This window comes from Salvia splendens, unplaced genomic scaffold (genome assembly GCF_004379255.2).
Source record: "Salvia splendens isolate huo1 unplaced genomic scaffold, SspV2 ctg1014, whole genome shotgun sequence".
Taxonomy (NCBI): Eukaryota; Viridiplantae; Streptophyta; class Magnoliopsida; order Lamiales; family Lamiaceae; genus Salvia; species Salvia splendens.
This window is the reverse complement of record NW_024598553.1, coordinates 50137-63359: the sequence shown is the minus strand read 5'-3', so window position 1 is coordinate 63359 and position 13223 is coordinate 50137. Positions and strand designations below refer to the sequence as shown.

General features: G+C 42.1%; 3 protein-coding genes across 3 annotated transcripts; 1 reads left to right on the top strand and 2 right to left on the bottom strand.

Annotated features, from left to right (window-relative positions):
• LOC121788330 (peptidyl-prolyl cis-trans isomerase CYP20-1-like) lies at positions 1-2908 on the top strand. The gene is made up of 7 exons (XM_042187037.1): positions 1-157; positions 522-600; positions 1537-1584; positions 1672-1695; positions 1938-2120; positions 2213-2288; positions 2635-2908. The coding sequence occupies exons 1-7, from the start codon at positions 89-91 to the stop codon at positions 2771-2773; spliced, it is 618 nt and encodes a 205-aa protein (XP_042042971.1). The 5' UTR covers positions 1-88; the 3' UTR covers positions 2774-2908.
• Positions 2909-3033: 125 nt separating this feature from the next.
• On the bottom strand, positions 3034-3779 carry LOC121788329 (protein EARLY FLOWERING 4-like). Its single transcript, XM_042187035.1, has one exon. The coding sequence runs from the start codon at positions 3587-3589 to the stop codon at positions 3227-3229; it is 363 nt and encodes a 120-aa protein (XP_042042969.1). The 5' UTR covers positions 3590-3779; the 3' UTR covers positions 3034-3226.
• A 4209-nt stretch (positions 3780-7988) lies between these two features.
• On the bottom strand, positions 7989-12316 carry LOC121788335 (SMR domain-containing protein At5g58720-like). Its single transcript, XM_042187043.1, has 11 exons — positions 11413-12316; positions 11023-11048; positions 10777-10866; positions 10469-10551; positions 9686-9915; positions 9411-9487; positions 9272-9328; positions 8824-8891; positions 8641-8747; positions 8464-8534; positions 7989-8388 (listed from the first exon to the last, which is right to left on the bottom strand). The coding sequence occupies exons 1-11, from the start codon at positions 11936-11938 to the stop codon at positions 8260-8262; spliced, it is 1464 nt and encodes a 487-aa protein (XP_042042977.1). The 5' UTR covers positions 11939-12316; the 3' UTR covers positions 7989-8259.
• Between the last annotated feature and the right edge of the window lie 907 nt (positions 12317-13223).

Here is a 13223-nt window from a genome sequence, read left to right as displayed (position 1 = left end):
CAGAGAAACGATTAATTTAAAATCGCCAGTTCTCACTTCTTCTGAGCTGAGTAACTAAAGCTGAAGGAAAACCTCGATCAGAACAGAAATGGCGGCAAATCAGAGACTACATCCCCTCTTCACTTTGCTAATCTGTCTCAGCTTCTCTCTTGCACAGGTTATTCTTCAATTTTTTTTAATTTTATTCCTTTTCACTATTGTTTGTTTTATTATTTTAAATAATTTTTAATTCTTGAGAAATCCGTTGTACTTTGCTGTTGTTCTCCCTCTCGGTGCCTGTTCGTGACTGATTTGATTTAGAAATCTTCGATTTTAACCTTTTGTTTCTGCTATGAGTATAATTCAAATTTGGGGGAAAACTTTTGTTCTATGAAATAAGTGTGTATATCATTTCTCATATCGCACCTGGAGATCTTGAGTTTTGTGTATTCTGCTATGAGATATCCGTGGCAGTGTCTTTTTCGTTATCGTTCTGTTAATTTTATGCGTATGAAGGGCATTGTCATTGATTTCTCCTGCAGGCAAAGCAATCCCAGGAAAAATTGAAAGAAGTGACTCATAAGGTTTACTTTGATGTTGAGATTGATGGCAAACCTGCTGGTATACTCTAGTTCTATAATAGTTTTGGATATTGGATATTTGAATCTATTTTGCGATGTAGTGTTTTCTCTCTTATTTTTGCTAGCCATCGTGCACTGGCTTTCTCCAATTCTATGATATTTATGTACATCGGATTTTCAAATCTAATTTTTAGAGCAGTGTTACGTCTCATAGTTTTGCAAAGCATCATGCCACATAACCATTGCGACTGTATTATGTCCATGTCAATCACCAAACATCATAAATTAGGGATTGTATACAGAATAGTTGAAGTGGTCTGCATCACACTAGAGTTATTTGTGCATCTAGGTCTTTGTAGCTACATATAGACTTAGTTGGAGAGTATGTGAAACAAGTTACAAGACAGATAAAGAATATAAAATGGAGAACATTGTTGTCACACAAGAAAACTTTAAAGGGAAGATCACCACTATGCTCTGATTCAGAGTAGATATAGATAAGGAACACAGGTTCTTACACAGGTGCTTAGAAAGTCATGAGTTTTGGCTATGAAGTCTGATTTATGGGAGTAGTAGAAGAGTAGAGAACATGTGAGTTTAACTGTATTTAGGATTTTGGTCCAGGTTGGTAGTGAAGTTTGTCTGTGATGGTGATAAAGAAACTTCAAAACAACTATAGTTTGTAAGCATGAGAATGGTAATATACGTAAGATTCTTGCTTGTTTTATGGGGACCATTCCCCCATAACCACATTCATCACACCCTTACGCATTCAGCATATCCACTAACCTTTAATCTTAACAAACTGCCACATGCCCTAGAAGTCAATTCATCATTGCACCACCCATAACATGATGTATGCTACTAGATACTAGGTAGTTTATATTCAGATTCACGCATCCATGTGTTTAAATGAAAAAAATTATGTTTATTAGTTTACTGTTGCCTTGACTAATACGAGAGTATATGTTCTTAGGACGCATCACTATGGGTCTCTTTGGGAAAACTGTTCCAAAGACAGCAGGTATGATTAGCTTTCCGGGATTGCTTCGGCTTCCTGAGCAATTTTCAACTATTTATCTAACTGACTTTTGATTATTTTGTCTCGCAGAAAATTTTAGAGCTCTGTGCACAGGTACAGCACTTTTGTCTTCTTTTTCTTGTTTCTGCGTACCATGTCAGTATCTCAACCGGATGACCCACAGAGTCCCTGTTGATTTGTGTTTTAGTTTGATAGCTTCATAATTCTGTTCAGTATCTTAGGCACGTAAGTTATTGACTATGGTCTACTAAACTTAAAGAATCTTTTATCAGCCATTTTGAGTGAGTTGCTGAATGCTTCTTTGTGTGAGGCAATCTTATTTTGTCTAAATTCAGGTGAGAAGGGCATTGGAAAACACGGGAAGCCTTTGCATTACAAGGGAAGTACATTCCACAGGATTATACCCAGCTTCATGCTTCAAGGAGGCGACTTTACTCTAGGCGATGGAAGAGGTGGAGAATCAATCTACGGGGAGAAGTTCGCTGATGAAAACTTTAAGATCAAACACACAGGACCTGGTATATCTTGCTATTCTTTTGCTAATCTAATTGACGAAGAAGATTGAACATGTCGTTATCTTAACAACTTCTATCATCTGTGTGCTTTACAGGACTCCTATCGATGGCAAACGCTGGCCCTGACACTAATGGTTCCCAGTTCTTCATCACTACTGTGACAACCAGCTGGTACGTTATCATATTCAGTAGAGTAAATATGGAATATTACTGTCTAGACGAAAATAATGCGTTTGTTTTCAGAATCGCCTCATACTTTCTCCACAAGGACATTTTAGTACCCAATAAATTGAGTTTGTTTACAAATCTATGCTTGGTACTGAAACCTTATGTTGGCAATCGGAAATCTTCGGAATGACAATTGGCTTTTATTTGAGTACAATTTCCACCTGGATTTGCAGCTGCCAAGGATAATTTTGTTTTCAGTACGAAATGCACAATACACCCATCAGATCTGAAAACTAAGTCCTAGTTCCAATTCTTGCAAATCAACAAGTTACTTGTTGCCGTGTCTCAGGTTAGATGGCCGGCACGTCGTATTTGGAAAGGTGCTGTCCGGGATGGATGTGGTGTACAAGATTGAAGCTGAAGGCAATCAGAGCGGCACACCCAAAAGCAAAGTTGTGATTGTAGATAGTGGTGAACTCCCAATGTGATCACTTTTTATGCATGTTAGATGCACCAAGACTCAAAAGTTTTATGGTTTTATCTTAGAAATTTTGTGAGTTTGAATGCTCAAGTTATCGGCCAAACCTTCCAATTTTAAACATAAATTTGATTTTTCTTTATTAGATAGAAGAGCTTTTATGCTCTACTTCGTACAATGATAATATGAATTTATGAAATTAACCTGATGATTTCGTTAACCTGCATTAGCACAAGCACTTTTCCACTATTCTTCTTCTAAAACTAAAGCTAGGAGAAAAAATATTTTCCTTTCCAAAAAGAAAAAAACAAAGTCTTTCAAAACATTGCATATGTACATCATTATTGCAAAATTGGGTAGGCTGGCCATAGCTCACCACAAAACACAACACAACAGTAAAAATCGTCACAATTCAATCAGCAACCATACTAAGTTTGTCAATTAAAAAAGAGTAGACTGCAGATTACTTCAATATTCGATCTCCTTCGCGCCGCCGACGAACAACAGCGGCGGACAAGGTGGCGGAGAGACCAGAGTATTGACGGACGACTCTGGCCATGTTATCGTTGATCTCGCATATGAGAGCGACGTTTTTGGCCAGATTATCGGGAAGTTTGGAGCGGTGGTTGTCGTTAACCAGCTGAATTAGGCGGCGGTTGCGATCGAGCACCGATTGAACCTCGCCGAAGCTCTTGGTTAGGGTTTCCCATGCCTCAACGTCGCACAGATCGTCCTCGTCTTCTTCTTCGTCCTCTGCAGCTGCGTCCTCGCCGTCGGAAAATCTGTGGTTCGCGGCGGAGATGAGCAAATTGGAGGCGTCGTTCATTGCGGAGGAGGATCAAGGGACTGAGATTTTGGTTTGGTGGTATTTTGAGGTTCCCATATTGCATATTCAAAGGATCCGTTGAATTAGGCGGTGAAAAGCCATGGCGGTTATTTATTTTATAATCATTTTTCTTTTTGACCAAAACAATGTTTTTCAGATTTTACATTATTTGAATTTTGAAGTCCTTATCCTGTCATTCTAATTATACACGAAAATATTATAACATCATTCTCGTTTTAATTTATAGTATTAGTATAAGAGCATCTCCAGTGGGCGGACATCCCACTCGGACATCCACTAGGACATCCCAAAAACACCTCCTGCCACGTCACTAGGACATCCCACCCCACTGCCACATCACTAGGACATCCCATGCATATCCGCCCTTCCCATCGCCCTTCCCACTAGGACATCCCGCAATAAAAAAAATCATAAATTCACAAATAAAACAATTTACGTTTACGGAAATAAAATTTGACCGAGAATACGAACGGGAAAAATTAACAACTTTATCGGAAAAAAACATACATGATTCGAAAAAAAAAATTACACACTAATAAAAAAAAATTCATACATTATCACGTCAACCCCTCCGAGTCCAAACCTCTTCGATAATATCTTGCTGAAGTCGAATATGGGCATCTGTTTGCCGCATGTCGGCAAATGCACGCAGCCGCTCGACCTCTCCATGAGGTACCCCCATATTCACATTCGCGGTGGCCACGCCGTGACTTGGACCTGCACCCGTATCATCTTCATTGGTCCACTGAGTCAGTTCCGCAGCTTCATTTTCGACAATCATGTTGTGCATTATGATACATGCGTACATGACATCGCCGATGTTGGGAATATACCACTGCCGTGCAGGACCCTTCACTACCGCCCACCGACTCTGGAGCACACCAAATGCCCGCTCCACATCCTTGCGCGCTGCTTCCTGACGGCTCGCAAAGTATGTCTTCTTTTGTCCGGTCGCATGCTTGATTGACTTCACAAAGACAGGCCAGTTTGGGTATATCCCATCTGCCAAATAGTACCCCATATTATGCTGGTTGCCGTTGGCGACGAAACTGATGGCGGGACCAACGCCATTGCACTGATCGTTGAACAGGGGCGACGACTGGAGAACGTTGATGTCGTTGTTGGACCCGGCGACTCCAAAATAAGCATGCCATATCCACAACCGGTAGTCAGCTACAGCTTCAAGGATCATCGTGGGATGCTTGGCTTTGAAGCCGGTAGTGTACATCCCCTTCCAGGCGGCGGGGCAGTTCTTCCACTCCCAGTGCATACAATCTATGCTGCCCAACATCCCAGGGAACCCGTGCACCGACCCATGCATATCTATCAGCATCTGGCAGTCTTCGGGGCTCGGACTCCGAAGATACCGCTCCCCGAATATCGCTCTCACGCCCGCGCAAAAATTTTGCAGACACTCGACTGCTGTCGACTCGCCAATGTGGAGGTACTCGTCGAACATGTCGGCCGCGCCTCCATACGCCAGTTGTCTGATTGCGACAGTGCACTTCTGCAAGGGCGTGAGTCCGGGTTTGCCAGCTGCATCCTCTCTGATCCTAAAAAACAGGTATCTACTCTCTAAAGCACCCACGATGTGCAGAAACAGCGGACGATGCATCCTAAAGCGTCGCCGGAATAAGGCTTCCCCAAAACGCGGTTGCGGAGCGAAGTAGTCCGCATACAACCGAATATGTGCAGCAATGTGGTCACGGGGTACTTGAGTTCGACGATGGATCGGCCGAGGTACCGCCGCCTGCTGCCGCCGCTGCAACCTCTGTTGTAGCAGCCTCTGTATAGCACCTGAAACAGCGACCTCCAACTCATTCTCGCTATCACTTTCACTAGACATTCTAGATATACTTGAGATTATAGATGTAGAGAGAGAAACTTGTTATTAACGCAAGTGGTGCGAATGAAATAAAATTCAACGAGCCGTATATATAGAGTTTCAAAAAAAAAAAAAAAAAAAAAACGGGACGTCCGACCGGACGTCCGAGTTGAAGCCACAGTGGCGGACGTCCGCCCGCCCGTCGCCGGGATGTCCGAGGACACCCGACGTCCTCACGGGACGTCCGTATCCGACCTCCGACCTCCCAACGGCGGACGTCCCGTCGCCCTTCCCGGTGTCCGACCGGACGTCCTACCGGAGGGGCGCCATAGGAGATGCTCTAAGGAACTAAAGTTTAATTTCTATTCTTATATTTATTTATTTAAAGTATAAAAAAATTATAAGTTGAACTTAATTTTTACATAAATTATAAAATTAATGATATTAGTATGTACGGATAAAATTAATAAATTAATGATCATATCGACTAAACAGACTTGATAATGGGTGATATACTTGTGCATATGAAATTTTTCAAAATTTAGACGGATTTCATTGTTATTTTAATTAAAACTGATTAAGAGTGTAGGACAAAATGAAATTGACTGAAAATTATTGATTACCTTATACTATGGTATCCATCATTTCAGCTTTGTAAAGAATAATGTTAAAAATCATTTCCACTTTCGACATTTTTCGTTTTCATGTTTTACAAGTCTAAGAGCATGCGCAGCGTTGGACGGACGGCGTTCGTCTGTCCGTGCTGCTGGCACGGCGCTGCTCGCTGCGAAGAGCACGTCCGTGCCAGAGAGCAGGCGATGTGCCGTTGCCTTTGAATTTTTTTTTTAATTAAAAATCGTTTTTAATTAAAAAACCGATAAAAAATAAAAAAAAAATTCACTTCTCAAAAAAAATATATCCGTTTATTACCGTTTTTTACCACTTTTTAATTTTTTTTTTCCCCACAAATACACATTTTCATCTATAAATACCCTCACTTTCACACCCAAAAATTCACACCAAACTACACAATTCTCATCTTCATTCTCCCATATTCATTCTCAATCTTTCTTCCACTCCTACACCATAACAATGTCCGGCCACGACAATAACCCCCCGGGCTTCGGTTGGAACCTCGAATGGTTCGGTTCACCACCGTTTCCTAGTCCGGAAACGGAATACTCGGCCCCTCCTCAAAACCAAAGTTCGGGCGTTCCGGGTGGCTACCGGCCATACCCAATCGACGACCAAGGTGCCCCCGAAGGGCGATACGGGTGGACACCGGAGCCTAGGCCGACCGCCCCCTCCCAAACTCCGACTCATCCTACTCGCGGTGTCCGCACACCGTACACTCCGGCGGAGATGGATAAATTGTTCAAGGCCTACTTGGAAATCTCCGAAGATCCGGTGGTTGGCACGAACCAATCCAGTGATCACTTTTGGTGGCGCATCGCTCGCCGGTACAATGAAAACCGGCCGCCGGGAACAGTCGAGCGCAACGAGAGTATGGTGCGCAACGCCATCTTCCGAGCCAACGATGAAATTGGCAAGTTCAATGGCTATTTCCGCCAGGAAGAGCGGAATGCGGGGAGCGGCCGGAACGAGGTCGACTTCATCACTGCCGCGATGAGCACCTACCAATCCATTAACTACAAGCCGTTCAAGTACCTCAACGTTTGGCAGGAGACGCGGACGCACCCGAAGTATATGGGAGGCGTAACATCCTCCTCTAGCGGCTCCTCCAAACGGTCAAGGTCGGTATCCCTATCTGACACCGGCTCCGAAGAAGTGGCTAGCCAACTCGCCGGAGCTAACTTGAGTAGCCCCGACACTGGCCCGAGTGGTTCCCAACGTTGACCGCAAGGAAGGAAGAAGGCGGCGGCCAACCGCCGTCGAGCCGTGGCTGCAACCACCGATGCTCCAGTTCCCGCTCCCGTTCCATATGAGCCACCTCCACCCCCCCCCAACCAACTCGTTGTGGCAGCTTTTGGCCCAACTCAATATGGCCGATAGGTCCACTATGACCCCCTCGCAACTTCGATCGCACGAGGCCATGATATTGGGCCTCCAAAGACAATTGGGAGTAGTGCTTTAATTATGTAATTTTTAATTTTTAGGAGTTTAATTATGTAATTTTTAATTTTTAGGAGTTTAATTATATCTTTTTTATTTTATTTGTAATTTGTAATATTTATTGTGGGTTTTTAATGAATTTTAATATTATGGAAATGTTTTTGTTTAATTGAATTTCAAATTGAATTGTGCTCGTGCTTGCGGAAGAGCACAACTGTGGGTGTTGTGCTCTTGCCAGAGAGCATGTAGGAATAGTGGCGCCGGGACCACAACCGTGCTCGCTGGCAAGAGCACGGTTGTGGATGCTCTAAAAAATGATAGCTTTAGCAAATTCTTAATTGTTCAATTTTGTCATGCAGTCACGAGGGATAAAAGCGAATTTACGACATTTTATGGCAAAATGACGGAATAATGGTAATGCATAACACAAACAACACAATAAAAATTTTGCAAATATCACAAACCCCATGAGAGATAGTATTACACAAGTCAACAATCAGAGATTGAATAATAATATTCCTCAAATCAACAAATTTGTACAGAATACAAATGATGCCAATAATGGTTAGCTACAATTAGTTTATTTGCAGCCCACATCAAACCAAACTAGAAAAGCCTAATCTGGAACAGAGTTAGTTCTCTTCTCTAACATTGTACACCTAAATCTTCATAAGATATCAACTTTGAGGACTTCTTCCAGAGATACAAGGAAGGAATGCCAAAATATAGAACTGGTGCTAACCTGCCTGGGTTAATCACCGTCGCTGCCTGAACCCGAGTCGAGGAAGCTGAAGTCCGTCTGCCCCTCGAGCCTCACGAGCAGTGTTCCGCGGTTCTCCTCCGACCATTTAATACCCTCTTTCTGCAGAAGACCAATGACCTGCGCACAGAGTTCAGAAAGATCGAACAAGGTCAAAAAAGAGTCCTTGTAGTTGGAAGCTTGATTCAATCTTACCGAGGTTTTTAGCTTCGACTTGCCAACGCCATGGCTGCCACATCCAGTGATAACCCTGAATACCTTCACAGCTGGGAGTTGCAAGATAAAGAAAAGAAGAGTAAGTGTTGGAAGCTAAGAAATCTGATTCCAAAATGGCAATTAATCTTAGTGTGAAGAGGTGGTGTGGAATCCTACATCGGACGTATGCTCCAAACAGAAGGTGGAGCTTCAGAACCTTCATTGCTTGCTTAATATGTTGTCCGTGCAGATCGATTGTTATCATGTTTTCTATGTTCTTGTTCCTGCAATTCGAGAAATAGGTGAAGTGGACAAATCTACTAACAACATAGTCTTTCTTCAACTGTCAATAAGCCCCACCTTGCAGCAAATATATCTCGGCTAGCCTTCACATCTGCCTCTTGAGCCTTCTTGTTTTGCAACTTCCCCTGCAGCCATCCATAGAGATCTCGTAAGCATTACTATGCAACGAAAAATTTAACCTGATATGTGGTGACACAGACACTAAGGGAGTGCTATACACACGTAAATACATGTGCAGAGAGGGATCTAATGAAGAGTATAGCATGCAGCAACTAAATCCAAAGCTTATAGAAGGCAAAGCACTATTTAAAGCCATTGCACAGAGGATATGGTAACATCGAATGTGAAGGAAGGAATGCACTGTAGGGTAGCTTCTTGGATAGAATAATAAATCAATAGCAACCCCGCAGACAAGCCTCCTTCTAAGCAAGTGTACAGTATACACACACCAACAGAATACAAAGACCACCCGGAGAGAGCATATGAGCTAATTAAGGTAAAATACCTGCTCAGAAAGATAAGATGCATATCCTCTCTCGCCACTTGAATATGCTGTAACAGCCTGCAGCATAATAAGCCTTCTCAGATTAAAGGATCTAATTTGAAAACCAATTACAGCCGCGTAAAGAAACAGCAGTTATGACCTTTTGATAGTATGATTTCATTGAATCCCAGTGCTCATGGGCAGTTTCCCTGAGCACATGATATTCGTCTCCTTGAGCTACAAGTTTGAGATCAGTTAATTTTAAGTTTGGGCTAGAAATAACATAAAATTTCATAATAGCTTATAAATTAGGGGCGAGTGACAAGAGAACACACAAGGAACAAGTAAAACCGATGCAGCAGAGAACAAAAATCATCAGCATTAACCAAAAACATTTTACAAGAGAATCCCACCAGTAAACATTTTTATCAGTACCATGGATATGCTGCTGCTGCTGTTCATTTTCATCTTTAGATCCTTGACCAAGGGAAACCATTTTCTTAACAATATTTCTCCAGTTCATTTTGTTAGGTTCTTGTTCGGCTTCCTTGGGCGTGGGCATATTAAACAAGGATTGCAACACCTTCTGAGGAAGTTCTGCCTCCTTGACTACTTTCTCTGATTTGCAGCGGGACCCACTGGATTGGGGAAATTTTGGATCATCCCTGAGGCAATAAAAATGAGCGATCCAGTTAAGCATCCACAAACCAAGTATCCAATAAGGAGATCAACTTCATCATGCTGAAACTAGTAATCATATTAATAGTATAATGCGTTCCCATCACTTGAGAACATACAACTTTTGCATGTTTTCCATTCTCACAATATATAATGCTCTTCAATTATCTCCAACGCAGAATTTTCCTTGATGGACAACCCTCTGAAAACACAATATGTTCCCTTGTAAATTGATCCATGGGTCATTTACAGGAAAATGTGTCTCTGAATCAGATGGTAAAAGAAAGCAAAGAATGAGCTTATTCAATAGATATCATTGTACACAGAAATTACTCAAAAGTAAAATTTGCCCATGATACATTAAGAATTTGAGGAAGTAGAATGATTATGAATTCGTTTTTCTTATAGAGAATGATTAACACTTATAGTCTATGAACTCTGCACTTCGAAGTTCCGGTCAAACAAATGAAACTGATAAAACCATTTAACTTGGGAATATAGTAAGACATTGATCATGAAGAAGCAGAACAACTCCATTACCAGAATAGGTCTCCTGAAAACCACACATTGCCAGGTTCAACAAATGCTGAACGATAAGTTGAGTCAGATGTTCCATCAATTACCTGCAACACAACAGTCAATTATAAAATTTTATTATTTCATCCAATTCTAACACTAAGTAATACACCTTAGTTGTTGTCATATTCTATGCAGTTTCAACCTAATGTAAAATGTCATTGCCTTATTATACTACTACCTACTAGCAAAGTACATGAGCATGCTCAGTAGAAGATTGGTGAATCCTAACGTAGACTGGAAAAGATAAAAGGCAATCATTTTCAGCATACATTTTCACTTGATTCACTGCTAGTAGACTCGTAATAGCCACCGGGTTGCTCATTTGAGGAAGCTGACAATTCAAGCAACGTATCCAAAGCCTGACAAATATAAGGCATAAAAACCCAGATATGAAATGAATCAAAACTTGGAGTTTAGCTACTACCCCGATACTTCAAAAGGAAAAGACACATTGCATAGTTACTTCGAAAAACAAAAGTTTAGGCAAAGAAAGAAAGAGAGCTAGTGTCATTCACCTTATCTAGGTTATTTCCGCACTGACCTGCAAAAGTATAGATGAGTTTAGGATACAAAGAATCTAGAACTATCCAAAAAAACATACTCCACTGAAGTACAACCTACAATCCTTATCCCCTAGAAAGAACCTATTTCTATTCAAAAGCAAGTGTCATCCTCTTCTACTCTTCCACAATTTGGCAATTAACCAATACAAATTACTCACATTCAACATTCCCAGTTCCTAGACAAAAAAAGTACATCTCATGGCATCAAATCCTCCTCTTAAAATCTAAGATACTTCATATTATGACCTAAATCCAACCCCAAACCAATCCTCCAAGTTAGGAACAAAAACCAACAAATAGCAAAAAAAGGAAAGTGTTGACACATGATCACAAACAACTCACACAATACATCACTAACTACAGCCATGCTTAATTCACAGTCATCTCCAAGCATCGAGCAGAGAAACAGTTCAGCCTCCTTGCTCCAATTCTCCTCGAGAAAACCGTTACTTTTCCAAGCCTCCCTTTTTGGCACAGACCTCACATAGTCCTTCCCCAGCATGTTCGACACAGTTCCAGAAGTAGCAACAACTCTCTTCATCTTAGGCCTACTCTTCTGCTTAAGCTCCTCCTCTTGACGGAAACCATTCCCCAAACCAAACATATCCGAAGCATTCGAGCTTGAGCTCGAGCACGAGCCCATTTCATAGCTCCCGTTTGAGCTCGAACACGTGGTGCTCTGATCCTCCATCACTGCAGCCTTTTCAGGGATCTCTGCAGCCCTAATCGGAGCTTCCCCCAAAGACATCGAAGCAAACGCTTCTACCGCATTTTTCTCGGATTTCTGCCCATTTTCTCCAGATCTTTTAGCATGAGTTTCAGCATTCCCATTCCTAGCGGCTCTCGATTTCTTCTTCCTACTTGTCATCTTCCAGAAATATAGATATATAACCCTACATATACACAGAAACTATCTACAAAATCATCATCCCTTCACAACAGAGGTGCCGTTTCGCATTTTTACGTTACGATTACAAAAGCAAACGGCAAAACCCCCCTTTGAAGGCAGAAGAAGGAATGGAATTAGGTCAACGTCCAAAAAGGAGGAAAGCAGAAATTGGGACGTTTGATCCAATCATAGCGCGATAATTTACGCGCTATATTTGAGGAAACAGAGAATCTCGATGATATAAAGGAAGATAAACACGAAATTGCGAAAAGGATCGATGATGAAATCCCTAATTTGAAAAATTAGGGGTCAAAAACGGTAGCAAAAAGGGGGGCGATTTTAAAAATATTTTTCCAGAAGAGAATATTAAAAGGTTGTTTTGTGGCCCAAAGATGCGCCTAAAAATTAGGGTATGGATGTGATGTGTGGACTCAAGTTGAATTTCAAACTTCCAATTTTGCCCATGCTTAAATTTATTTTGCCCTTTAATTTTTTTTAATAATTATTAGCAATAGGATTTTCAGTTTCAAATCCACAATGGGCGACCTAAGGTGCGCTCTCTGGCGCGCCACATCATCAGTTTTATCCTCCTACCTCAACCTGCAATGGGGCGCCTTAAGGCGCGCCCTATATGTTTTACTATTGTTTTATTAATTAATTTAAATGTTTTCAAATATATAATGCAAACTAATTAAAAAACAGAACGAGTAACTAAAAATAGGCGAAGATTGCATTAATTACACAAAAGTTACACGATTCAAGTTAGCTAATCTACGCAATTTCCAACTTCCGGCGCAGCTCATCGATCAACCCTCGGAGATATTCGGCTTCGACGGGGTCCGTACACTTCTTGAGGGCCTTGTGTGTCTGCAACAACGTCTTCGCCATCGAGGCTGTTGCCAACGACTCATACGCGGCGGCCGTCCGGCTCGGGGTCGGGATCGGGACCGGGATCGGCGATGGGGCGGCGGCGGTCGAGGATGATGTCGCTGCCGTATTCCCCTTGGCCTTCGCAGCCTTGACGCCTATGGGACGTAAGGAGGACGTCGGTGTGCTGGAACTCTCAATGTCCTCGTAGGTCCGGTTGAGGTCCACCGGACGAGTTCCCCTTTCGCTGCTCATGTAACCACCAGCTTCGGTGGTCTTCGTCCTCTTTGTCGCACCGGTGTGCAGAATCCCGCCTTGGAACTTCTGCTTGTCCCTCAAGAGCGCCCAGATGACCTCATGCTTGAAGTCGCCGTACAGGGACTGGTACGACAACAGA